The sequence below is a fragment of the Cebus imitator genome, unplaced genomic scaffold (genome assembly GCF_001604975.1).
Source record: "Cebus imitator isolate Cc_AM_T3 unplaced genomic scaffold, Cebus_imitator-1.0 Scaffold5, whole genome shotgun sequence".
NCBI classification, from domain to species: Eukaryota; Metazoa; Chordata; class Mammalia; order Primates; family Cebidae; genus Cebus; species Cebus imitator.
The window spans coordinates 1452246-1479393 of record NW_016107320.1 but is presented as its reverse complement, the minus strand read 5'-3'; the positions used below and the strand labels follow the sequence as shown (position 1 = coordinate 1479393).

The 27148-nt window shown below is 35.7% G+C and overlaps 2 protein-coding genes and 1 non-coding gene across 3 annotated transcripts in view; 2 read left to right on the top strand and 1 right to left on the bottom strand.

Annotated features, from left to right (window-relative positions):
* SGCZ (sarcoglycan zeta) overlaps window positions 1–27148 on the bottom strand; it is a 1190199-nt gene that overhangs the window by 200082 nt on the left and 962969 nt on the right. The gene's annotated exons all lie outside the window — the stretch shown is intronic.
* On the top strand, window positions 12803–16117 carry LOC108309251 (AP-1 complex subunit beta-1-like). The gene is given in 2 exon segments (XM_037740851.1): window positions 12803–13910; window positions 13913–16117. Coding segments are annotated over 2 exon segments (2832 nt in total). The 5' UTR covers window positions 12803–12892; the 3' UTR covers window positions 15727–16117.
* LOC119472481 lies at window positions 26917–27023 on the top strand. The gene has a single exon (XR_005201628.1). It is a non-coding gene; the product is annotated as a U6 spliceosomal RNA (small nuclear RNA).

Sequence of the window (27148 nt, the reverse complement as noted above, 5' to 3'; positions counted from 1 at the left end):
ATACTAGTGCATATCCTGCCTATGGTTCAGATCTGTGGGTAAGATTTGATCTGGCCATCCTTTCATTACACTTAGAGATGCACCCCCCACCCCATGGCTATGACAGGTCTTCTGCAGTGACAAATGCTCAGCACCACATGGATGGGCATAAACTCACCTACCCACTTTCAAACATCAGTCTTTCCCCACAGCATGGCTTTTTGTAGCTATGATACCAGTATCAAAATTTTTCTCTAAGGCTGGGCACAGTGGATCATGCCTATTATCCCAACACTTTGGGAGGCCGAGGCAGGTGGATCATGAGGTCAAGAAATTGAGACCATCCGGTCAACATGGTGAAACCTCCTCTCTACTAAAAATGCAAAAATTAGCTGGGCATGGTGGCGCACGCCTGTAGTCCTAGCTACTCGGGAGGCTGAGGCAGGAGAATTGCTTGAACCCGGAAGGTGGAGGTTGCAGTGAGTCAAGATCGCACCATTGNTTTTTTTGAGACAGAGTCTTACTCTGTTCCCCAGGCTGGAGTACAGTGGTGTGATATTGGCTCACTGCAAACTCTGCCTTCCAGGTTCAAGCGATTCTCCTGACTTAGCCTCTCGAGTATCTGGGACTACAGGCTCCTACCACCACACTCGGCTAATTTTTGTATTTTTTGTAGAGACAGGGTTTCATCATGTTGGCCAGGTTGGTCTCGAACTCTTGAGCTCAAGCGATCTTCCTGCCTGAGCCTCCCAAAGTGCTGGGATTACAGGTGTAAGCCACACGCCCAGCCATTAAATGAAATTTTTTATAGCTGAGTTATAAAAATTCCATATATGGTGATTATACAATGAACTTTTCCCAAGACGATCTCAAATTACACTCTTGTCCTTAATAACCACCAGCGTTCCGGTAAAATTGTGGCTGGCTCTTCAGAAGTAAAAGTCCTGACTTGTAGCACTTAAAAATTTTGTGGTGTAAATGACTCCACTTTGGCCGATTTCAAGCTACTAAGACATGATTGAATCTGGAGTTATCAGTGAAAGCACACAGTAATCTCCTGCAAGCCTCCAGGAAGATGCTCTTGCACACTGCTGTGTGGTACCTCCTTGCAAACTTAAACACATCCTGGTTTGTAGAATACATTATGTTCATTGTAATTTTAAGCCATTGGCTGTCTGAGATTATTAGGACTCTAAGTTTACTTGAAAATTCATAATATTGGTGAACAGCTTGTTATAATCTCTATTTTGACGTGTGAGATAGAAAACCTAAAATTTAACTAAAATTTTACATTTGAATTGTAATTTCCTGAACTGTAACTTAGGGTCCAATGTAAAAAATTTTATGTCAGAAATCATGAGTTAACTCTTAGATGGAGATGATAGAAAACTATTTTCATTTCCTATATAAACTCAAATATGTCAGTGTGAAGGTCAAACTAAAAATAAATTAACTTACATTAAAATAAAGTAAAATTTCTTAATAAAAACTAAGAAATTTTGTACAAAATTTGGATCACCTAAGTCTCATCATGAGCTTTTCCTCAATGGCAATAATTCACTAAAGGCTTTATTTTAAATGATTAGAAAATTATAAAAATATTTAATAATTCAAATTAAAATAATAGAAAATGTATTTTTATGTGCATCAGTCTCTTTAGAGCTTAGTCTTAGGCTCAATGCTGCTATGTTAATAACAACAAATTTCATTGCACTTTGAAAATGACTGAATATTTCCTTCCTTTATAGTCTGGCAAAATGCCTCTAGGTTTGAAATGTGAACAAAGCTCTCTCTTTCTGAAATGACTGTTAGCTGCCACACATTTCTCCCACACAAAGATCCCTCAGATGGACAAACAATTCAAGTCCTCACAGTCTCCATAAACTTGCAAAGAAAGTAGATCTCATTCAATCTTCTGGTGAATTTTCCAATCCTCACAAAGACATTTAAATTTAGATTTTTATTATTATCAAGCAAAATGTTTAACTACACTACTATACTACCCTAAAGTTTTATGATTAACAATTGAAAATTTTTGCATATTATATTTTAAATCTCTAACAAGAAAATCCAGAGGTCTTGGATAACATACATGTAAGTCACTATCACATTGTGTTTGCTAAACTCCTTCAATACTCAACCTTAACCAAATAAAGAAACACAGCCAACATCAAATGCAGTCTGGATACTAAGTGTAAAAACTAATGAGCATTATAATACCCTTTTAAGACATGCATAACAAAACATTTTCTATTTTATCGCAACTCAAAATCATAGCGACTTCAACACCCTAGTATCTTAGAAGTCTAAAAGAGATAAGAAATATTTATGTTGTTTTACAAGAAAAATTGAACTATTTTTAGCAAACATACCTGCAAATTTCCAATAAGCAAACATTCAGACAAAAGGTCTTCTTCCCCCCATGGTATTTGTTAGAAATAAGCTTCAGGGTAAAATTCTTCAGGCTATTTTTTTTTTTCAAATCCCCTCCTCTCTATATATATATTCTAATATTTTTAATATTTACATGTTTTCTTGAAGTTTCATTTGTATACATTAGAGTTTTGAGTACACTATTTCTTATGCTATTGTTGTTGCTGCTGTTTCTAACAGTAATGAAGTAAACCACATTCCAAATATTTGACAAAAGAAAGTAAAGTATTAAACATAATAGAAGGCATATTCTGACCTCATTTGTGGAGTTGGCTAGAAATTTCAAGTGAATTCAATATCTGACAATCTTTTAGCACTCTTAAGTTTTGTTATAACTCTACAGTCATTAAGGAGACAGTTGGTCCATAAATATTTCACCTTACTGAGCTGTGTACAAGTTGTTGGTTTAAATTCAGATAGGATTTAACAAGAATCGTCTGATAAAGCCAAATAGCACTTGATTTCAGAGCACAAGTTTAGGTTATAAAGAATGAAAATCTCTGTGTTATGATGCTGTATTATTATTTTTGTAATGCTACAAGGATTTAATATAGTCTTCACTTAGTTTCTAATCATGTCATTATATATCTCCTTCAAAATGTACCCCAAATATGAGCTTATTGTAAGTGATGTTCATCTGGCGGGTCCCTAAAGATTTGTTTAGACAACCTCAAGTATGTCCTTTCTCCATACATTTTCTCACAAAATTTACTGCTTATAATTTTGTATTCATGCTTCTCAGGCATTGAAATAAGAAACACTACTATCAAAATTATTAAAGCCATAATGTAGCTCTCATAATAATAGTAGTGATAATTAAAATACTGTAGTCTAAGCATTATATAAAATAAAAATTGTGGCCCTACATTTATTTGTTCCCTAGGATTTTGGCAAACTCAGGTTTGCTGATTCATTAACATGTTTTAAACAAGTGAAATAATACACCCAAGAAATATTATTCACCTGATACTCAGAGTTTTAGAATTTGGTATCAGACATCACAGATCAGTGAGTTGAGTCTTTTATGTACATATAAGAACACAGAACATAGGGTGATGAAAACATGTGCCCATAGTTATGCAGGTCAGAGCTGAAAGCTAGGTCTCCTGACAGTCAAATTTTGGTTAAGTAACCAAGGTCAAAGTGCAAGTTTTCTAATCAGTATGGAAACCAAATGTAAACTCATAAGGCTACATTAGACTTCAAGTTGGAATTCCTCCATCACCTATTCTCTCGTTATGATGACTTCTTCCCTATCTCTTTTGATAAAACCTTATGAAAGCCTTGAGTTTTCAGCATATTCTCAGAAAATGGAAAGTTCTCTTTGTAATAATTCATGTATTTAATCTAATGGACAATCCAAAGGCTTCAAATTGCCCCTCCCCCATGGCTGGGGCCTGCTGACATTAGCTGTTTTCATGCGTCAAGAGGAGGCATATTACCTTTCTCTCTTTGATCACTCAGCACCACAACTCTTCCTTTTCCTTCTCTGCCATATCAGATGAATCATGGTTTAGGGAAAACATAAAAGGAAAGGGAGTATTCTTACCCCAGTAATACTGTCCTGAGCTAGTATTAGCACTACACCAGATACTTACAGGCAACTCTCTCTCTTCTTTCCTGGCATGCTTCTTTCCTTGATTCACTGATGACAATAGCCAACTGCTGGAAATCCCTGCCCTGCCAAGTTCTTTGTGCAATGGAATCTTTCTATTGCTGCTGGTGGCTGAAGGCTGGTTTCATGTCCCTGGGGCCACCCCAGTAGGAGTTGCTTTACTCCTAATGACAGCCCACTTAAATGGAAGACAGATCCAGGGGAAACACAGCATATTCTGTGAGCTAAACTCTTGGAGTAAAAGCCAGACCAATGTGTCAAAACCTTTTAAATCTCTCAGGCTAAGTCAAACATTGGTCCACTATGTCTCCCAAGTCCGAGGGGACATGTATCCTATTCTCCAACTAAAGCCATTGATGCTACTCCACCTGTGCTACAGGTGGACATGCTTCTTCCTTGGGGGACAGCAGGGGACACATATGTGAAATGATCTCTCTAAAAATTCTCTAAAATTCCTTTACATGAGTGTGCTTAATCTGGGTGGGCACTGAAGGTAGTATAAATTATTTTCTGATGCTTCTTTTGCAAGCTATAAATGGCAGTTTCACATCTTACTTTGGAATGTGGTGTGTTCTCACTTGAGCCTTAACTGAAACTGATTAACTGATTGCATTGACTCATCATGTCACAGCTTCTTTGGAAACTTACAGCATTCACTTTTACATTCTTATTGCTCAGTACGGTGATTCAAACAGAGCAGACATTCAGTAGCAGGGTTTTACTGCATGGCTGAAGTGATTGTTAATTTATATCCTGCGCCACGTGCTCTGCAAGGAAAAGATCTAAGTGGCCCTTGATTTATTTCTCTCCCATGGCTTCACCAACAAAAATTACATCAACTGTTAATAAATCCACATTTTTTCTCTCACTGGCCTCTGCTCTTTCCACGTATTCTTTTATATCCACCAGCTTGGATCAGGTGCTCACTTCTCACTTGGACTGTTCTAAAACACTCTCAACTATTTCCTTATCATACTCTCTTTTCTTTCTAATTAGTATTTTATACTGTCTTCAAGTCTATTATTCTAAAAATTCAAATTTGATCCTTTCATTCTATGCTATGACTCTGATTTCTGTTTAACTGAGGCAGGAAAATAGGGTCTGGATGCAGGGAACATAAGGCCAACTCACACTTCAGCTATGACAGGAAATAACCTCTCTATAGGGTGTACACTGAGTAAGTGACTTTGAAACTTCATCTTTTTCATTTGCATAGGGCTTATACCAAGTAACCAATGGAAACCCCTAGAGGATATTAAAACCCTCACAATTTCTGTAACAGGGTCCCTGCGCCCCGATGCTTGGGCTTGCTCCCACACTGTGGAGAGTACTTTCATTTTCAATAAAAATATTTTAATTCCTTTCTTGCTTTGTGCATTTTGTCCAATTCTTTGTTCAAGACCCCAATAACCTGGACACCCTCCACCAGTAACATAACTATTTATGGTTTCCTCTCACATATTAAAAAGAGTCTAAATTTCCCAAAATAACACAACTGACTTTTTCAATATGGCACCTGCCTGTCCCCCCATTACTGTTTTCTATCTTTTCTCATTTTTATCCTCGTAAAGTTCAATGATGTTCAACCATGAAGAGATTGTTAATTGAGTCATGTTCTTTCATAAGTTTCATCTTTTGCAATTCTGTTACATATGCCTCTTTCTTCTTTGTCTGGTGAACTTTGAATGCCAGTTCAAATTATATTTTTACAACTCTACTCAGAAATAGTCACTTCTTCATTTCTGCTAATTCTAGACCAATGGTGCTCCTAACACATAAATCATTCTGTGTTATTTGTTTACATATCTGTCTTTTCAAGTAGACTTAAGGGTAACCTTTTTATTATAATCAATTAATACATGAATAATTGCAAAGTCAATGAAGTGAAAGTTACTATTGCTGGTAAGCTACTGGTAAGAAAAAAGCATCACAAGTGTTGGGGTATAGAGAATGATACCCTGAATAATGGTGTTCTGGCATGCTGAGCATCTTGAATTAAAATAAATTGGGAAGACGTAGAAGCTGCCTAACTTTCTAATCTTCTCTTGTTTCTTTACCCGCCCTCCACCCCAAGTGCAGGGAGGAAATTTCTCTGGAATTTCCTGATCTGAGGAAAAAAACTTCTTTCCAGAAAAATGCAATTGTCTTAAAATTCCCTCCTTAGGAATGTAAGCAAGTAGCCAGGAAAGATTAACCACAAGAGGAAAATAAAAGAGACAGAGACTAGAAGTCATCACCATGTCCAGACACAATTTTTATCTACTCTTTTGAGGGCAGCACAAAAAGATTACCTATGAGAATTCATCTGCCTAGTAAGACTACTTTTGTTCACAGTGCAGTTCCAACTCTCACCTTTCCATAACTTTTCAGTCCCATTGAGTTTCCCAAAATAATCATTTTCAAACGATTGTCTGGTTTTGCGAGCTCATTTATTTTCCCTAAAAATTAAAAAAAAAAAATTACCAACAGCCCTACACTTTCTTTCCCCACTGTAAGGTATTTAAGTTTCAGCTATCTGGCCCCTCTTTGAGTGTCATATTTGTGAGACCTCTATGTCCATGTACATATAAATTTGTATACCTTTTTCTCCTATATATCTATTACATAACATTTATTTTAAAACCATATTATATGTTATAGTCACAACATCCTTGTGATCTACTTATCCTTACTGAGCCCTCCAAATAATTTAATCAAATTACAGCAAGCAAAGTGACCTCAATGGAAAAAGTATGCAGAGAAGCCATGTTGTGAGATCATGAGTATATAAGATTATCCTGCCCAACTACTCAAAGTTATTGTGCAACTCATTTCAAGTTGAAAAAAGTCTTAAAAGAAGATAAAAGATTGTGAAATATAACAGACCTCATAGGCTTATATGTTCTCTATATTGCTATTTACCAAGCTATGTATATTCTGCCAGTCAAATTGTCATTGGTTTGATATAATCTTACCAGTATCTAACTGAATATGCTTCTAAGTATCATACCAAACCCTTATGTTAATAATGGTAGCAGCACTTCATTAAGACCTCATAAAAAGAGGCTTGTATACATCAATGATCTACCTCTACATTGGACTTTGTGTTTGTGATGTGATCACAACATGCACAAAAACATGAGAAATAGGTTTAATAATTTACAAGGTAGTTTTAAATGGTCATCCCACAAAATGCATGGGAATTGCTTTCGTAAATGCCTAAAAGTCCATCTATCTCTGCAAATAAATTTATGTGTTAAATGGCCCTGGTTCCCAGTCTAGGCATCATGAGTAAACATCTCTGCTAAATAAAATAATATAAGAAGAAGATATTGTGCCACTTCTCTTGCTATATAATCTTATTTACCATCTTAGGTTGACTTCCTTAGAAATCAGAGCCTGAGATAAAAGCTATATGCTAACACTTTATTAAGAAGCTCAATAAGTCCCTAGGGAGGAAAGGAGAAAAGCAGAGTTTACCTTTGGTTTTCTTTGAGAATTTAGATAAAAAAATTCTTAAAACATAACACTGCCAAACATTAAGTGATTTATTGTTCATACATATATGCTGCATTAACAATAAATGAAACTATAGATAGCCAGCTGCTTAAAAGCTAAAATATACTGAATTACAGGTTACCACAAAAACAGGCATGCACATTTTGAACTCTTTAGAGGAAACTACCGTTTTTTCCCTGGATACACTTAAAAAACAAACAAACAAACAAAAAAAACTCCTAATAAAGATAACAAGCATAAAGTGGTAGGAGGTTGGACTGGATGACTTCATAAATAGCTATTATCTCTTCACAATAAAAATAAATTGTGAATATACTTTATTAATGAAAACAACAAAAAAGTGAAGATGCACTCAGAATCCATAACTGTAATGTATGTTAACAAAGCACAGTGATGGATATAGCTTCATTCACTGCACAGCTTTGGTCAGGTTAAAGCCATGTAGATTGTCTCAAATAGACTATACTTGAAAGCCAGTCCTAGCATCTACAAAGTAGATTCACAGCCTCAATAACATTCATTTAGATATTTAACAACTAAATTTTCAGAAAATACTCTGTTACTTATAATCTGGATCCTCATGCTTCATGCTACATTTTTTTTTTTCTATTTAGTCCTTAAAGAAAACTAAAAATAGGCCACTGTGAAAACTCATCCTTTAACTTAACTGTTCACTAATACCTTGATCTTGGTCTAGATGTCACAGGTGCAAATAGAAGTTATTCAGCTCAGGGGCTTCGCTAAACTCATTTTTATTTCATCACTGTCTTTTGAATGGTAGGAGTCAAATATAAACTTCTTTCTGAATCATACGATTTGGGATTTTGTTGAAATGGCATTAAGTTTGAATTATGAGTAAAAATAATCAAATATACTTTTATAGTATAGGCAGAAGACTGTACACAATCTTTCATCACTGTCAATTATATTGACATAACAGTATTGATGATAACTAGGATTGTTCTCTTTTGAATCCATATAAATACAAATGGTCTGTTAATTCTGACATGACAGAGGAGAAAAATATGATATTCACAATTTCACACTTTCAAATAGAGGTTGTAATATAAATTTAGTTAATGTGATATCTATTACAGAAGAGTAAGAGAGAATCAGAATGATTGTTTATAACCCCAAGGTAGGTTTTTATTTCTTTATCTAATACTCCCAAGTCCTACTTTTTAAAAGGAAGAAATATTGCTATTATTAATTTTTAAGGTTCTGGACTAAATGCAATTTTTAAATTAATCTTATATCCATATAAAATATGACTCAAAGAAGATATTGCTTTGACTTTGACTTTGTTTTAGTGCTATTGTTCCCAAGCCCTTAAATCTGAAATCTCTGATGATGTGTTAATGGCCGTTAGATTTTATATACCATCTTTCTCAATATTAACAAATAGCAGTACTAATGATTAATATTACTACTGGTTACCTTGTGGTCAGAAAAATAATTTTTGGAAAATTGACTTTGAACATCTTTCAAACAAGGAAATTTTTGTTCTTATATTTTGTTGCTATTAGCTTGACTCTTTCTTTAGAGCTTTTTAACTATAGTTATTTTCTTTTTGAATAAACTTATATGAGAGATGGTTTTACTGTACTACTATTGTATATATTCAGGAAGAACTGGAAACTAGAGAGGGAGAAAGTTCATAGGAAACAAGAAGATCATCAAACAACCTGGTGAATAAAAGTGTTTTTTTCTAATTCAATAACCATATACTTTCTGAAGTGAGGTTGATAGCATTTCAGATTAGACAAAAAATTTTTCTCTGCTTATCTGTATACTTCATCACAAGTATAAAGAGTGACCCCTAGCTCTAGAATTTTATAAAATGAATTAACTCAAGATACTAATTTAGACAACAACTGAGACTTAGTTTCTACTCTGTATAATTGTCATTAAATATACACCTCAGTCATTTTAATAAATGAAATAATAAGTTTACATAATATTAGTATGATTTGGTTCATGATTATGTGCTAGGCAATAGATCAAGGCACTAGATTTTTATTTTTAAAAATCTAGTGTGAAAACTATCACTATTAGCTCCATTCTCTACTACTGTGCTCAATTTTCCATGTCATTCTAATTTTATGCAACATTTGTGTCTCCTAAGGTAGTAATTCTCAACTTTTTTATATCATAAATCTTTGAGAATCCGATGAAAATTATCACTATCCAAAAATTCAAATTGAATATACATGCAAATTTTGCATGCAATTTTAAAAAGTTTGGGGGCTTAAATTTATAGACCATCTAGTGATCCATAAAATCTAAACTAAGAATTCACATGCTATGTAAATGGAAATAAGATGACCTTGTCAAATTCTGTTAATACAAATATACATCAAAAAGGCATTGTTTCTGAATTTAAAATATTTAATCTGAGAGAACAACAAGGAATATTTATATCAATCCAAAACATATAGAGGGGCCTGTGATATTATAACTTATTGTAATAAATATAAGTACACATAAGAAATATGTGTATGTATATTGGGATGTCTTGGAGACATAACAGATGTTTGTCAAAGAATCATATTGTTCTTTTTTTTTTTTTTTTTGTATCTAAAACTCACTGTGCCTCAAACCATAATTATTTTTCACATCTTTTTTACACTCTATTTTCTATTTAAATGAACAACATCAATCTCCTTTTACAACACTGATCTTACTAAATGTGTTCAGTTTAGTTTATATCCAACCAGTTATCAAACCATATTGGCTCTAGTTAAAAGAAATAAACTGAATCTTTCTATTTCCTTTATACCCTCAAACAAGGAATTTAACAAAAGTGACTGCTCATCCACTATGTAAAAAATCAAATAAAACTTTTTATGCCCTAAACATTATCAAGAATATTGTTTTTTTCTTTTCCTTAATTGAGTAATCCTTAAGAGTACTGATCCCTCTGTATCAATCTCTAAAGGCTATTATCAAAAGCTGTTGTTTCTCAGAGTCAGAAGGTATATCATATTATATATCTTCACTCCATACTCACATTACCATTTCTCTGTATGCTAAAAATCCCCTTTTTAAAAATAATCTTATCATCAATTTATTCTATCATCTTCCTAACCTCAGTTATGGGAATAACTATTTCTTCATCCTTCCCACTGTGCTTCCTTTGCGTGCGTGCGTGCGTGAACACACACACACACACACATGAATATTTCATAGACCAACTCACTCTCTTCCTCATCACACCTATTCTTGGTGTTTTGAACACCTAGTGTCTCATTTATTTTACCTGGCACCTAAAACTATAATCAACTCTTGCTCAGCCACCCTCTTTGGTCACATGCTAAAATGAGAAAGGAAACCACCTTCAAAATCACAAATCGAAGCCTCCCATATTCTGTTCTTAGTTGCCTGATCCTTCCATTTCACTTCCTCAAGTGCCTCTACTGCAATATTTTAGATATTAGGTCTTCCAATCCTTTAATCCCCCTTCCCCACCTATTATCTCTTCTGGCTACATTTTCTACTTTTCAGTATTCTTTTTTCTAGTTAATCATTATGATCACTCTCTTGTAAATACTTTAAACCAGCTTTCTCCTTCTCTTCTTGTTGATATAGATTTAAAAATATTAATCTTAATGACTATATAGGCCATATTTCTTTATGCCTTTTCCCTTAGCTGAGAATTGCTAAAAATGATTCCCATTCTGCTCAATTAATTCTGAGCCCTTTTTACTTTTCCAGAACTCTCCATAAACTTTTCTCTGTTACAACTTTCTCAGCATATTACTACAAGTCCTCTGTAAGAAGAGGTTGAGGCTGCAGTCAGCTGAGGTCATGCCACTGAATTCCAGCCTGGGTGACAGAGCGAGATGTTCTCTCTCTCTCTCTCTCTCTCTCACACACACACACACACACACACACACACACACAAACACACACACACACACACACACACACACACACACACGTAGACTCGTCTAATTTTAATGTAGCTATAGTGATCTACTTTTGGTAGATTTACACATATATCTATTTTATCTTTTTGTTTTCAAACTATCCATGTGTTTAGATTTAACCATTTTCTTCTGTAAGTGGATGGGTTTCCCTTTATTCATAAAGACAATCTTTGCCTTCTAATTGGAGCTTTAATTCAATTTACATTTTATATTGCTTTTGATATTGTTGCATTTATGCCTATCTTCTTACTTTTTAAATTTCACTTTGTCCCATCTATAGATTGATCCTGTTATTTTATGCATCTTGTTACTCAAACCAATCACTGTGTTTTCCTTAATTTGTTTTTTTAAAAATACTAGAGTGCATATTTGGTCCCAAGTTACTCTTACAATTTTTGTGTACATCTTCACTATTTTCACTAATAGAGCATTCTTTAATGATCATGTCTGTTTAATGCTGAGTTCATCTGTTTTATCCTGTTGTCTGTTTTTCTATTGATTTTTGGCCATGTGTTCCTCTCACTTGGTATGTCTAGCATTATTTAATTTTATGTTGGGCATTGTCTATACAAGTCTATTGAAAGGTGCTCCCAGATGGTATCTTCTATCAAATATTTCTTCTTTTATATTAGATATGGTGAGAGACTTACTACATTAATATTTTCAGGGGTTGATTTTTGCCTTTAATAAGGCTAAGATTCAGCCTTATGAAATCTCAACTTTTCCTAGTTTCATTCATTTCCTTGGTCATGACCCTCCTAGGCATTTCATTAAGAATCTAATAAATCTCCAGGTGTTCCACATAAAATATCTGTGTCATTTCATTCATTCTTTTGGAGGCCTCAGAGCCCAGTTTTCGTCTTGTAACTTCCAAAAATAAAACTATTCCCCATTTCTTATGGGAAGAGCAACCTGTTTGTTTCGGATTTATTTCCTCCTTTCATTGCAATATTGCATTCTAAGTACAAGAGATTACTGGAGAAAGTTACTCTGTCTTTTTTATATACTCAGCTAATTCCTAAGCCTTTTCAGTGGATCCAGAAATCTGAAGATTCCTAGTACTCTAGCACCTCTGAGGAACCATAGACAGAAGGTTATCATTGAATTATTGAGGTAAAATGTTATGTATTCACAGAATTTATTGAAAAATTATGTCCTACCTAAAGTTTTTTATGTGTTAATAAAAAGGAATAATTCTTGCCATTACAGAAAATAGAACTAGAGAAATTGATATTTATAAGAGAGGAAACAAAGAAGCCCTGACTGTCCCAAAAACAGTAGATAGTTTTACAGAAACCAGGGGAAAGTGGTCTCTATGTCTCTACACTTAATACTTCAAGATAGGACACCACCACTCAGGCTGTGATCTCCGGCTGCCACCGCCACCCCCGCCCTGGCCCTCGCCTCCGCCTCCGGTGCACATTAAAGATCCAACATCATGACTGACTCCAAGTATTTCACAACCAATAAAAATGGAGAAATATTTGAACTGAAAGTTGGCCTCAACAATGAAAAGAAAGAAAAGAGAAAGGAGGCTGTGAAGAAAGTGATTGCTGCTCTGACCGTGGGGAAGGATGTTAGCTCTGTCTTTCTAGACGTAGTGAACTGTATGCAGACCGACAATCTGGAACTAAAGAGGCTTGTGTATCTCTACTTGATGAGCTACGCCAACAGTCAGCCAGACCTGGCCATCATGGCTGTACACAGCTTTGTGAAGGACTATGAAGATCCTAATCCTTTGATTCGAGCCTTGGCAGTCAGAACCATGGGGTGCATCTGGGTAGACAAAATTACAGAATATCTCTGTGAGTCCCTCCGAAAGTGCTTGAAGGATGAGGATCCATACGTTCGGAAAACAGCAGCAGTCTGTGTGGCAAAACTCCATGATATCAACGCCCAAATGGTGGAAAATCAGGGATTTCTGGATTCTCTACGGGATCTTATAGCAGATTCAAATCCAATGGTGGTGGCTAATGCTGTAGCAGCATTATCTGAAATCGGTGAGTCTCACCCAAACAGCAATTTACTCGATCTGAACCCACAGAACATTAATAAGCTGCTAACAGTCCTCAGTGAGTGCACTGAATGGGGCCAGATTTTCATCCTGGACTGCCTGTCTAATTACAACCCTGAAGATGATCCGGAGCCTCAGAGTATCTGTGAGCGGGTAACTCCCCGACTATCCCATTCCAACTCAGCAGTGGTACTTTCAGCGGTAAAAGTCCTAATGAAGTTTCTAGAATTGTTACCTAAGGATTCTGACTACTACAATATGCTGCTGAAGAAGTTAGCCCCTCCACTTGTCACATTGCTTTCTGGGGAGCCAGAAGTGCAGTCCGTCGCCCTGAGGAACATCAACTTAATTGTCCAGAAAAGGCCTGAAATCTTGAAGCAGGAAGTCAAAGTCTTCCTTGTGAAGTACAATGATCCCATCTGTGTTAAACTAGAGAAGTTGGACATCAAGTCAACATTGCTCAGGCCCTGGCAGAACTGAAGGGATATGCCACAGAGGTAGATGTTGACTTTGTTCAAAAAGCTGTGTGGGCCATTGGACGGTGTGCCATCAAGGTGGAGCAATCTGCGGAGCGCTGTGTAAGCACATTGCTTGATCTAATCCAGACCAAAGTGAATTACGTGGTCCAAGAAGCGATTGTTGTCATCAGGGGCATCTTCTGCAAATACCCCAAGTATTAAAGTATCATTGCCACTCTATGTGAGAACTTAGACTCGCTAGATGAGCCAGATGCTCGAGCAGCTATGATTTGGATTGTGGGAGAATATGCTGAAAGAATTGACAATGCAGATGAGTTACTAGACAGCTTCCTGAAGGGTTTTCACGATGAAAGAACCCAGGTGCAGCTCACTCTGCTTACTGCCATAGTGAAGCTGTTTCTCAAGAAACAATCAGAAACACAGGAGACAGTTCAGCAGGTCTTGAGTTTGGCAACACAGGATTCTGATAATCCTGACCTTCGAGACTGGGGCTACATTTATTGGCGTCTTCTCTCAACTGATCCTGTCACAGCTAAAGAAGTAGTCTTGACTGAGAAGCCACTGATCTCTGAAGAGACAGACCTTATTGAGCCAACTCTGCTGGATGAGCTAATCTGTCACATTGGTTCTTTGGCCTCTGTGTATCATAAGCCTCCCAATGCTTTTGTGGAAGGAAGTCATGGAATCCATCGTAAACACTTGCCAATTCATCATGGGAGCACTGATGCAGGTGACAGCCCTGTTGGCACCACCACTGCAATGAACCTGGAACAGCCTCAGGTTATCCCCTCTCAAGGTGATCTTCTAGGGGATCTTTTAAACCATGACCTCGGTCCCCCAGTCAATGTGCCACAGGTGTCTTCCATGCAGATGGGAACAGTGGATCTCCTAGGAGGAGGACTAGATAGTCTGCTTGGCAGTGACCTTGGCGGGGGCGTTGGAGGAAGTGTGGCAGCGGGACAGTCCTTTATCCCATCATCGGTGCCTGCAACCTTTGCTCCTTCACCTACACCTGCCATCGTCAGCAGTGGACTGAATGACCTGTTTGAACTCTCTACAGGGATAGGCATGGCACCTGGTGGATATGTGGCTCCTAAGGCTGTCTGGCTACCCGCAGTAAAGGCTAAGAGCTTGGAGATTTCAGGAATATTTACTCACCGCCAAGGGCACATCTATATGGAAATGAACTTCACCAATAAAGCTCTGCAGCATATGACAGATTTTGCAATCCAGTTTAACAAGAATAGCTTTGGTGTCATCCCCAGCACTCCTCTGGCCATCCATACACCACTGATGCCAAACCAGAGCATTGATGTCTCCTTGCCTCTCAACACCGTGGGCCCAGTCATGAAGATGGAACCTCTGAATAACCTGCAGGTAGCTGTGAAAAACAATCTCGATGTCTTCTACTTCAGCTGCCTCATCCCACTCAATGTGCTTTTTGTAGAAGATGGCAAAATGGAGCGCCAGGTCTTTCTTGCAACATGGAAGGATATTCCCAATGAAAATGAACTTCAGTTTCAGATTAAGGAATGTCACTTAAATGCTGACACTGTTTCCATCAAGTTGCAAAACAACAATGTTTATACTATTGCCAAGAGGAATGTGGAAGGGCAGGATATGCTGTACCAATCCCTGAAGCTCACTAATGGCATTTGGATTTTGGCAGAGCTACGTATCCAGCCAGGAAACCCCAATTATATGCTGTCACTGAAGTGTAGAGCTCCTGAAGTCTCTCAATACATCTATCAGGTCTATGACAGCATTTTGAAAAACTAACAAGACTGGTTCAGTACCCTCCAATCATGCTGTGATCAGTGCAAGCCAAGAACTCTTAACTGGAAGAAATTGTATTGCTCTGTAGAATCTGAACCCAAACAAACTGAGGCCACCCAGCAAGGCAGTAACTAGTCTAACCCATGCTAACATTAGGGCACAACCTGTTGGATAGTTTTAGCTTCCTGTGAACATTTGTAACCACTGCTTTTGTCACCTTCCACCTCTCGCCACCTGCTGCTGCTATCTGTGGGCTTCTCCGTGCTGTGCCAATGGCTGGCTTTTTCTACACCCTCTTTTGAGTGTAGTTTGGTATTCTGTAATTGAGAGCTCATTTCAAAAGCAGAAAAAGACAACAAATATTAAAGCAAGGAAAAGTGTCACTGAAACACTGCCCTTTATTGTTTTTTACTTTTGTACATATGAGAAATCAAAGGAGTAGTGGAACCGGAGAAAGTATTGACATGACTGTCATTAACCACACAGTCCTGGAGGCAGAGATGCAGTTACCTGCCCTAGCTTTTGAGGAGTTCTCTTATCTGTGCTAGCCTTATCCCTGGTCATTTGGATCAGTTTGCTTTTTTTTTTCCCCTCCAAAACCCTTTTCCTTGGCCAAGCCTTCATGCTTTCCCCTTTCCATATTATCATCTCATTTGATTGCTCTGCAATTGGGAACGGTGATCTTCTTGAACGATGTTTCAGGGTGCAAAAACTATAGAGCCTGTCAGCACCAAGGCTGAGAGAAGTTACACCTTACTACTTACTTTTCCTCTGTGTAAACATGCTAATCACACTGATTCAGGAATTTGAGTAGAAATGGGGAACAGGAAACCAGATGCTGTCCCCTCACCCTTTTCCTGTATTTCTCAGGTTCAGTTCAAATCTAAAATCCTACTTTCAACAGAGGTGAAACAGAGTAATAACTTATCCAACCCTCTTTTTCTACAAAGTGGAAAGATAAAAGGCAAAAAGGTTGCTGCCAAAACCTGTCAGCTGTGTAGCAGCACAGCCGAGACAGTCTCCTAGGTCCCCATCCATGTGGTTCTTACCACAGAACTGTCTCTTGTCATTTTTCCCCTAATGCCTTCTCCTGCCTTTCTCTGCTGACTTTTTGGCTCTTCACATATTCCATACTGATTTTGACGCCCTGTTTATTGGCATCAGGTGGCAGCTGAGTGTCTTTTGAATTACTTGAAGGTAAATCCAGATGCCAGAATGAAGAAGTAGCTGACGTTTACCATGTGCCCCTGGAGCCCCAGTTCTTGAGGCCAGCAGAATATGTGCAGAGATGAAGTGAGCTTAGAGATGTTGCAAATGCTTTTAATCCCTTCAGCTCTCTGATCTGCTCTTTCTTCATGATACTTAGGCTGCAGGGTATGTTAAGATCATCCTAGAAGTTCAGGCAGTTCTTGTTGTCTCTGAAAAGACTGGGAGATATGAAATTTTTCCCCTACCCGCCCTTAACACATTGGATATGATTTTTCAAAGAATGCTTCGTGCCCAAAATACTAACTTGTTTAGCAATGTTACACTGATCTACGGGCACCTGTTGCATTGCCTGGCATCCAGTATTCAGTGTCCATGACCAAAACTGCTCTTCTTAGATGCCCCTGCTTAAATCAGGGGCACTTCAGGGTCCAAAGGCCTCATGTTGGACTGAGACCTCACTCACTGGACTCAGAAGAGGAATCGTGGAAAACAAGAGCAAAACTATCCCACAAATCTATCATGTCTGAAATAACCCTGCTTCACACCAGTTGCAAAGCTTGTGGGGAGTGGGTCCCCCAAAGCAGTTTCAGAAACCTTGAGAATCTCCAAGAGAAGAATGTTTGGGGAGGGGGAAGGAAATATGTCCTTTGCACATTACCCCTCAAGCACATGGCATTAGGAAACTGCATAGGATTGTACGTGGGAGGTAGGTAGGTCAGACATGTGGGGTGGAAAAGCAGGTTGGTGAAATTCCTTTCTTGGGACTTCATTCATGGAGTCAGTGGATACAAGTAGTGAAGAAGATTCACACTGCAAATATAGTGTTCTCACCTCAAAGCAAACTATCATTACAGAAGGAAGAGTGTGTCAGGGCAAGCAGACAACACAATTTCCTACCAGAATATGCCCTTCAACCCCCAAAATGAGGCTTCTCTCAGCCTCCCCACCTGTGATGGATAACAGCTCCTATTCTCAGCTGACCTGACTGAGCCAGCCCATGAACTCTTCACTCCTTGGGGAGGCCGCCTCCCATCACACCCCTGAGCAAAGTTAGGGAGGAATTCTAATTCCCATAAAAGGACCTCTCCTGAGAGGCAGAAACTATTGCCTCCACCACAACTTCTCTCTTGGCTCATTCCAAGCTTGGCCAAATTGGGGAAATGGGTGGAGGTTGCCCTGCATCCCCCCTCCTCTGCCTGAGTGTGTCTTTGCAACGTCAGCTGGCATCATACAAAGGGCAGGAGAAGCAAACACCCAGTACTCTTCTGCTGGTCAGAGATTCCCTGAGTGTCTGTCCTCACCCAAGCCTGCTCTGTGTGTCTGTGTTGTGAAGCTTGAGACTTTGGAAAGAAATGGGAAGGGGGGGGCAGGGGAAATGTTGCCACAAGAATGCTTCTCATTCCTCTGTTCTTGTTGACTCCTGGTTTGGGGGAGGGTGGGGGTTGGGGGAAACGTGACCTTGTGTCTTCGTCAATAAACTCATTTGCACACACACACACAAAAATACTTCAAGATACGTGATTTGTTAGTGTATGAGAAACAAATTGCTCACAGGTTCACCATCAGTACAGGGAAAGATTGAAGAGAGGCTCCTGCTGCAACCTTCAGTGGTTTATATTAGATACATATGATAAGTCCTTCCATTGCTGACAATTTTATGCACAAACGGAGACATCTTACAATTAGAATTCAACATTCACTGTAGGAAACACATTTTTTCTGTTTTACCTAATAAAGTATATCTATGTTATCTAAAAAAAAGATTGATTATCAGTGTAAATTATTAGTATTAGTAACTATTTATTTGGCATTTGGAGCTGGGCTTTATGCTAATGCAGTCAGTGTATTTTGGTTTTTTTCTCTACAATCCTCAGATTGACTTTCCATAAGCTTATGTATAAGTCCTTTAGTTTTCTATAACAAATCCTTTGCTTCCTTGAATGGTATTCTATGTACAGGATACTGACGTGTCCTGCTAGTTCCTGGAAGTTGCCTTGTCTGTAGCATATTGTTCTAATAATATTTCCATTTAACATTTTAGACATCTGACTAAGACCTAATTTAAAAGTAATTTTTCATCAAGCCTTGTCCAACTAGCATAGTTACAAAGGAACTCACCATTCTCTGACCTCCAACTACACTTTCAATTAGTGAATATGTGCAGAATATATTTAAAATGAGATGGCTAACTAAGCTGGGACCAGGAAGTTCCCTTCTCACAAAGTTCCAACAGTTTGATAGCTCTTTTCTAAAGTGTGTTGAAGGGTGTTCTGAGATTTTTGCCCCAATGTAACTGATACAAGTACTTCATATCTACTAACATCCCAGATAGTCCAGAATTTTAAAAAAATTATAATGATCATTTTCTCATACAATTAAAAATTATTTGATCATTTTATTTTTAATGAAAGCACTAACATTTCATCATATTTACTTAATTGTAAGTTAGTTTCAAAGTTTTACTTTTAGAATTAATATTAAATTTTTCACTGTTATTCATAGGACATATTTCTAGAAATAAATCTGTTACACAGCAGTCTTTGAAAGTTTTTAAAGCTGTTAGGATGTACATAAAATTCTTCCTAGAAATATTTAAGCAATTTATATTCCCATTAATACTTTGTGAGTGACTGTATTATCACAATGAGAAAGCTATTACTAAAAATTTTGTTTGAAAAGCATACAAATGTATGTGATTATACTTTAAATAAGCGTTTTCTTGATTACTACTGAGTTTTTTCCCCACCTTGTGTATATTAGCCATGTTTTTGTTATCTGCTATTTCTTTACAAACATTTTAATTTCTCTAATAATTATGCTTTCTTATGAATACATAAGTAATTGTTTAATAAGTATATAACATTTGAGACAAATAGTATATACAACATTTTTAAAAGCATATGACTTTTTTGGTTTTTGCAAATCATTTCCCGTTTGCCAATTGACTTTAATTGTATAAACAATTTAATTTTTTCAATGTGCATATAGATTTTAAAAATAATTAAACTAGGAGATAAGGCAAACAGGTGGGCATCAGTCATTTCCATGTCATATTGGGTGTTACGTGTCAGTTTAAACTAAACGTTATTTAATTATTTAAATAACAAACCTCTATTTGACTTTGCTATTTAATAATAATTAAGTGCTTAGACTCTTCAAAGATACATATTATATGACTAATTTCTGTCTACTAGAAAAAAAAGGAGCCCCAAGTGTTAAAGTTTATTTCTCTGTAAGATATCAATGAGTTTGGTCTCTAACTCAGCAAACTTATTTCAAAATGTCTTTACTAGTGTGGTGTTAGAAACAATGTTTTATAAAATGCTCTTTGAACTAGCATTGCCATCTAAACGTTTATAGTAATAATGAAATAATAAATCTTTGACATGTTTATTTTTATATCTGTATGAGAGTCAGGTTTTAAATATTTTTTTAAATATATTTTGAAAAGTTCTTCAGGTTCCCCCACTATCCCCAGTTGGATTCAGCTGTCAGGTCTCATTAAGCTACACTGACTAAGAGGTGTACTTCACAGGCTATTAAAATAGAAACAGGTCTCTTGGTTTGGACAATGATTCCCAAGTAGCCCAAGAGCTTTATTTTTGCTGACTCTTCATTTGTAATAATTGGGAATCTAGCTTACAGTCTGAGAATTTGATGATATATTTTAGAGGTATTATAGGATTTGTTCTTTGGTGAAAAAAAGCAGATATGCTGATTTGTTAGCTATTGTTGTTTTTTTTTTTCTAATTATGATAAGTAAATTTGTATGCCCTTTGGAAAGGAGAACTATTCTTTAAGATAAATACTATGAGTTTTTGTGTAGCTCTTGACTTTTGATCCAGGAATAAGGATTGAAGATGCAAGATTTCTGTTGATATGTAATTGAGAAAATCTTTTACTTCTCAGTATGTGAGTATGGAGTATTCTTTTACTTTTTCAGGGTATTTTTAAATTTAATTATCAATATTTTAAATTAATTTAGCTTTGTATTAGCTGCTTAATTTTTTATTGCAGTAAAATACATGTATCATGAAATTTACCCTAGAAAAATTTTGAAGTATATAATTAAGTGGCATTAAGTACATCAACAATGCTCTGCAACCATTATTACTATCGAGTTCCAGAAATTTTTCAGCATTCCAAAAAGATATTGTACCTTTTAATCCACCACTCCCTAGGTCTTTCCAGCCACTGGTAACCTCTAACCTGCTCTCTATCTCCATGGCTTTGACTGTAATGGATATTTCATACAAATGGAATTATATAATAAGTGAACTTTTTTGCCAGACTTTCACTTAGGATAATGTTTTCAAGGCTATTCATGTTGAAACATCATATTATATAACAGTATTTCAATCCTTTTTATAGCTTAATAATAGTCCATTATATGAATTTACTGTTATTTTATCCATTCATCCAATGATGGACATTTTAGTTGTTTCTACATTTTGGCCAATGTAAATAGTGCTGCTATGACCATTTGTGTACAAGTTTTTGTTTGACCACTTGTTACCAATTCTTTGGCTTTAAACTTAGGAGTGGAATTGCTAAGCCATATGTTACTTCTTTTTATTTTTTGGATGACTGTGAAAATGTTTTCCATGGTGGCTGTCCTATTTTACATTTCAACCAATAATGTGTCAGTGTTCCAATTACTCCACATTTTCACCAATATTGTTATTTTCTGTTTTTCTTTTGTGTGTGCGTTACACTTATTCCAGGGGACTGCAATGATATCTCATTATGGTTTTGATTTGTACTTTCTTGATGAATAATGATATTGAATGCCTTTCATATGCTTGGATATCTATTTGTATATTTTCTTTGGATAAATGTCTATTCAAGTTATTTTTTCATTTTGTAATTGAGTTGTCTTTTTGTTTTTAATTATATGAACTCTTTATGTATGTTGGATATTAGAGTTTTATCAGATATATTAATTGCAAATATTTTTCTCACATAATTTTTTTTTACTTTTTTGATACTGTCCTTTGATTTGTATGTTTTTAATTATGAGGAAGTATAAAGTATCTATTATTTTTCTTTTGTTGTTTATGCTCTTGATATTGTATCTAAGACACCAATGTCAAATCCAAAGTTATGAAATAATACCCCTATGTTTTCTTCAAATAATTTTGTAGTATTAGTTCTTATACTTAGGTCTTAGATCCTTTATAAGACAATCATTGAATATAGTCTAGGCAATGGCCAAATTTCATTTTACACCTGAATATCCACTTATCCTGAATCTTTATGTTGAAGAGACTATTATTTTCCCATTGAATAATCCTTATGCTCTTGTCAACAGTCAATTGGCCATTAGTCTATGTGTGTATTTTTATGCCAGTAATGTGGTATTTTGGTTACTATAGCTTTGTATAGAAAGCACAGAAATAAACTCACACATCTATAGCCAACTGATATTGGCAAAGGTGCCAAGAACACACAAGGGGGAAAAGACAACTGCTTCAATAAACGGTGCTGGGAAAACTGGATTTACGTGTACAGAAGAATTGCATTAGTCTATTTCCACACTGCCATAAACCACCTGAGACTGGATAATTTACACATATAGTTTTTTAAAAAGAGGTTTAATTGACCCATAGTTCTGCATAGCTGAGGAGGCCTCAGGAAACTTACAGCCATAGCAGAAGGTGAAGAAAAATCAGGCACCGTCTTCACATATAAGGAGAGAGAGTGAGGGGGGAACTGCCAGACACTTTTAAACCACCAGATCTTTTGAAAACTCAAGCATTATCACAACATTAGAACAGCATGAAGGAAACTCCCCCCACTCCCGTGATCTAGTCATCTCCCACCAGGTCCCTTTCTTGACATGGGGATTACAATTTGAGATGAGGTTTGGGTGGGGACACAGAGCCAAACCATATTAAGAATAAAATTAGATCCTTATCTCTTATCATATAAAAATAAATCAAAATGGATAAAAGATTTAAACGTAAGAGTCAAAACCACAAAACTACTAGAAGGAAATATAGGGGGAAATTTCCATAACATTGGTCTAAGCAAGGATCTTTCATATGAAACCTGAAGTGCACAGGCAACAAGAAAATATAGACAAATGGGATTAGAAAAACTATAAAGCTCTGCACAGCAAAGAAAACAATCCATAGAGCAAAGAGAAAGCCTACAGAATAGGAGACTATAGTATATATTTGTCAACTGTACGTTTTGTAAGAGCTAATATCCAAAATATATAAGAAACTTCAACAACTCAAAACAAAATAACCATCTCATTTAAAACTGGCCCAAAAACATGAAGAGAAATTTCTCAAAAGAAGACATTCAGATGGCCAACGGATTTGAACAAATGCTGAACATCACTAATTATCAGGAAAATGCAAATAAAAACTACAATGAGGTGGCACCTGACTTGAGTACAAATGGCTACTACATGAAAATCAGAAGATAATCAGTGTCAATAAGAATGTGGAGAAAAGCAAACACATACACTGCTGAAAATTAGTACAACTATTATGAAAAGCAGTATGGAGGTTTCCTCTTAAGTTACCAGCAGAACTACCATATGACCCAACAATACCACTACTGGACATATATGCAAAGGAAATGAGAGTAGTATGTTGAAGAGATATCTGTACTCCTACATATATTGCAACTCCATTAACCACAGCTAAAATAGGGAAAGAACCTAAATGTGCATCAGTGGATGAATGAATAAAGAAAATATAGTAAATGTATATAATAAAATACTATTCAGCTATAAAAAGAATGAAATTCTGTTGTTTGAAGCGACATGGATGAACCTGGAGGCCATTAAGTAAAATAAGCCAGAAACAGAAAGATATCACTCATATGTGGAATCTAAAAAGTTTTTGTTTTTGTTTTTGTTTTTGTTTTTGTTTTTTATCATAAAAGTACAGAGTAAAATAGTGGTTACCAGTAAATGGGGAGAGTCAGGGAGAGAAGAGACTATGGTGAAAAATTATTAAACAGACAAAAAGCTACAGTTAGGAGAAATAAGTTCTAGGTATTTATTGCTCAGTAGGTTAAATAGAGCTAACAATAATGCATTGTACATTTCAAAATAGCTAGAAGAGAGGTTTTTGAATGTTCTTATGGTAAAGAAATACTAAATCTTTAAGGTGATGGATATGCTAATTATCCTGACTTCATCAACACAGATTTTTACATGTATCAAAATGTCATATAGTAGTACATAAATAATTATGATTATTATGCATCATTCATATATTTTAAAAAGAAAAAAAAAATCAATTGACCCTAGATGGAATAATTTCTCTACTTTTATGCTAGTACTACACTCGATTACCTTAGCTTTAAAGTAATCCTTAAAATTGAAAAATGTTACTTGTCTATTCTCTTTCAAGACAGTTTTCACTATCCTAGGTATTAGTTGTTCAACTAATAAATACATTAAAATATATTTTAAATTTCATAATATAAAAAAAAAGTTCTTATTCTTACTTCAGGAAAATTGTTTTTTGGTGTGTGTGTGTGTGTGTGTGTGTGTGTGTGTGTGTGTGTGTCTTTACTTTGCTACATCTTTCTTACAGTGGAGTTAGAGAACTATTTGTGTGCACACTTTTTTATTCATCTCTGTAGGATTTAAAGAAAACTTGGGTACAGGAGAATTATTTATCAAAGGTATTTTCTTCTGAAAATTCAGTTCAGCCCTATCTTTCCTGAGCTTTTTCCACTTACAAAAGTAAAAATTTTACTCTATAATTCAGGTCCTCATTTTCTGTCTGAAAGCCCCTACTACTTTAATAACACATTCATCTGGAAGAAAGGATATAATAATTGGCTTTTATAATCTTCTTTCCATTAGATTAAGAGATAATGCATCATATTTTACAGAGCAATTTAATAGGTGGAATAGAATGTTTTAAGCTTCAGGGCTCAAGACTGACAGATACCTAAATTTAATGTTTTATTTTGCCAAACATCATTAATTAATCAATGTAATAAAAATATACCTAGTATGAACTAAGCCTATGACATTAAATTTTTTATTATTCAAATATGAAAATGAAGAAACAATTTTAGTACATACGCATATGTCATGGGGATTTGTGTAAATTAGCCTGGGGCAGACTTGATGGTAGCTTCTCAATTACGGTTGGTGAAAACAGCATAGGAAAGTCTGCTGAATGATATAGCTCCTGAGCCAATTACCATGACATGTAATGATGACTCAGGTAAAATTTAATGAAGTATTAAGTGGAGAAGAAGCAACAGATACAATGACATCAACTCAAAAGCCAGCAGTAAACTAGGGATCAACAAACAATTCAACATACTCTGAAGATGAGGCACAAGATAGGGAATGAAGAGACATGCTATAGACAATGGAAAAGGCTGCTTTATTTGTGTTCACTCCTAACATATTCTACATTTATATGCTATACCCATGGTAATATGGGCTAGTAATGTAGTGCATGTTGCTGAAGACTATTAGAACTGTCTCATTAGGGTCAAATTCTGGCTCTACCACTTCCTTGATGTGTGACATTAAACAGGTTGTTCTTTAACAATTTTGGGCCTCAAGTTTTCATGAACAAAATGGAATAATAATAACACCAATATCACTAGGCTCTTCTGAGGATTATATGGAAAAGTAAATAGGCAATGTATTATGTTATACACAGCAATCGCTCTTTCTATATAATTTTAGTATATTATTATTGCTATTATTTTCCAGTAGTAATACACAAAGCATATGTTTAGTAGAGTTAATAATGTATAACATCTAGAAAACTTTATAAAGTTTTTCATGATTATTTATGTTTCAGGATATGGATAACAGAATGGTTTCATTCACATCCCTGGATTAAAGTAAATATGGTGTTTTACCAAATTGACCCTACAAATTTTTCAGAAGTGATCTGAAAAGGTACAGCCGACAATGTCCTTTTAAGCTTAAATGGAGTCTAAGGAAAGACATTTAAAAAATCAAAAGAATAGGTGACAAATCACAATTTAGCAACATATACCTAACGTAGATGAGAGAAAAATCCCAGTGGACAATGGATGTGATATATGTAAGAATGAATTTAATGAACTTTTACTCAGCCGCTATCTGCCACACATAAATGCCATTTTTATTTTTTTTTGCTTTTCATCTGCATATAAAAGTAGAAAAGACTTTCAGAGAAGAGATATTTCAGTTTTCACAAAGACAAATCTTTGGAAATAATGAAATTCCAATGGTCAAAATGAAATGTCTCATGTCCACCTACAGACACCCAGTGATTTCATATTAACATATAGCATTACACAGAATCTTATTGAGTAACTTAGACTTTTAACTCCAAATAAAATGTGTCAGTTATGATATACATATGTCAATAATTTCCAGGTAGTGTAATGGATGGCTCAATTTCTAAATATAAAAAATGTAATCTCAAAAATTCTCCAATCTATATAAAATCTTCAAACTAGTTAATGAAAGGTGCATAAAGTTAACTAACTCCTGAAATTCATGGGCCTATAAAAGTATGTTAAATTAGAGGGGGATTATTGATCTGAGATGTAGAAAACTTTTTTAAGAGGGCTATAATTAAGCATTTTCCAACTTTGACCCTTTTCAGCAAAGATTTGATAAATTTATCCTCATTGTTATTAGTTGTCTTTAGAAGATCAAAGTAGTAGAAACAAGTGCAATTCAGCTACATTCAGGAGGAAAATCTTAAAATATTTATTTTAATAATTCTTTTCATCAATTTTAGTAGTATCAAGCCTAGACATACATATCTCTAAAAATTCGATCAACAATCTATATTTAGGGTACTATCTTTTCTATTCTATATTTAGAACACTATCTTTTCTAGATGGTGATGTGCATATATCAACACATATGGACATTTATTTTGCTAGCCAATTATAATATATTCTACTTATTACAACCACCTGGCATTACAAATAATTTTGTGATATTATTTAATTTCTGAGAAACATGTTAAAATATTACACAGACTTGTGCTCGCTTTGGCAGCACATATACTAAAATTGGAACTATACAGAGAAGATTAGCATGGCCCCTGTGCAAGGATGACACGCAAATTCGTGAAGCATTCCATATTTTTCAAAATCAATGTGAAAAAATCACATGCATTCCTATACACCAATAACAGACTTAAAGAGAGCCAAATCAAGAACAAACTTCCATTCACAATTGCCACAAAGAGAATAAAATACCTAGGAATACAAC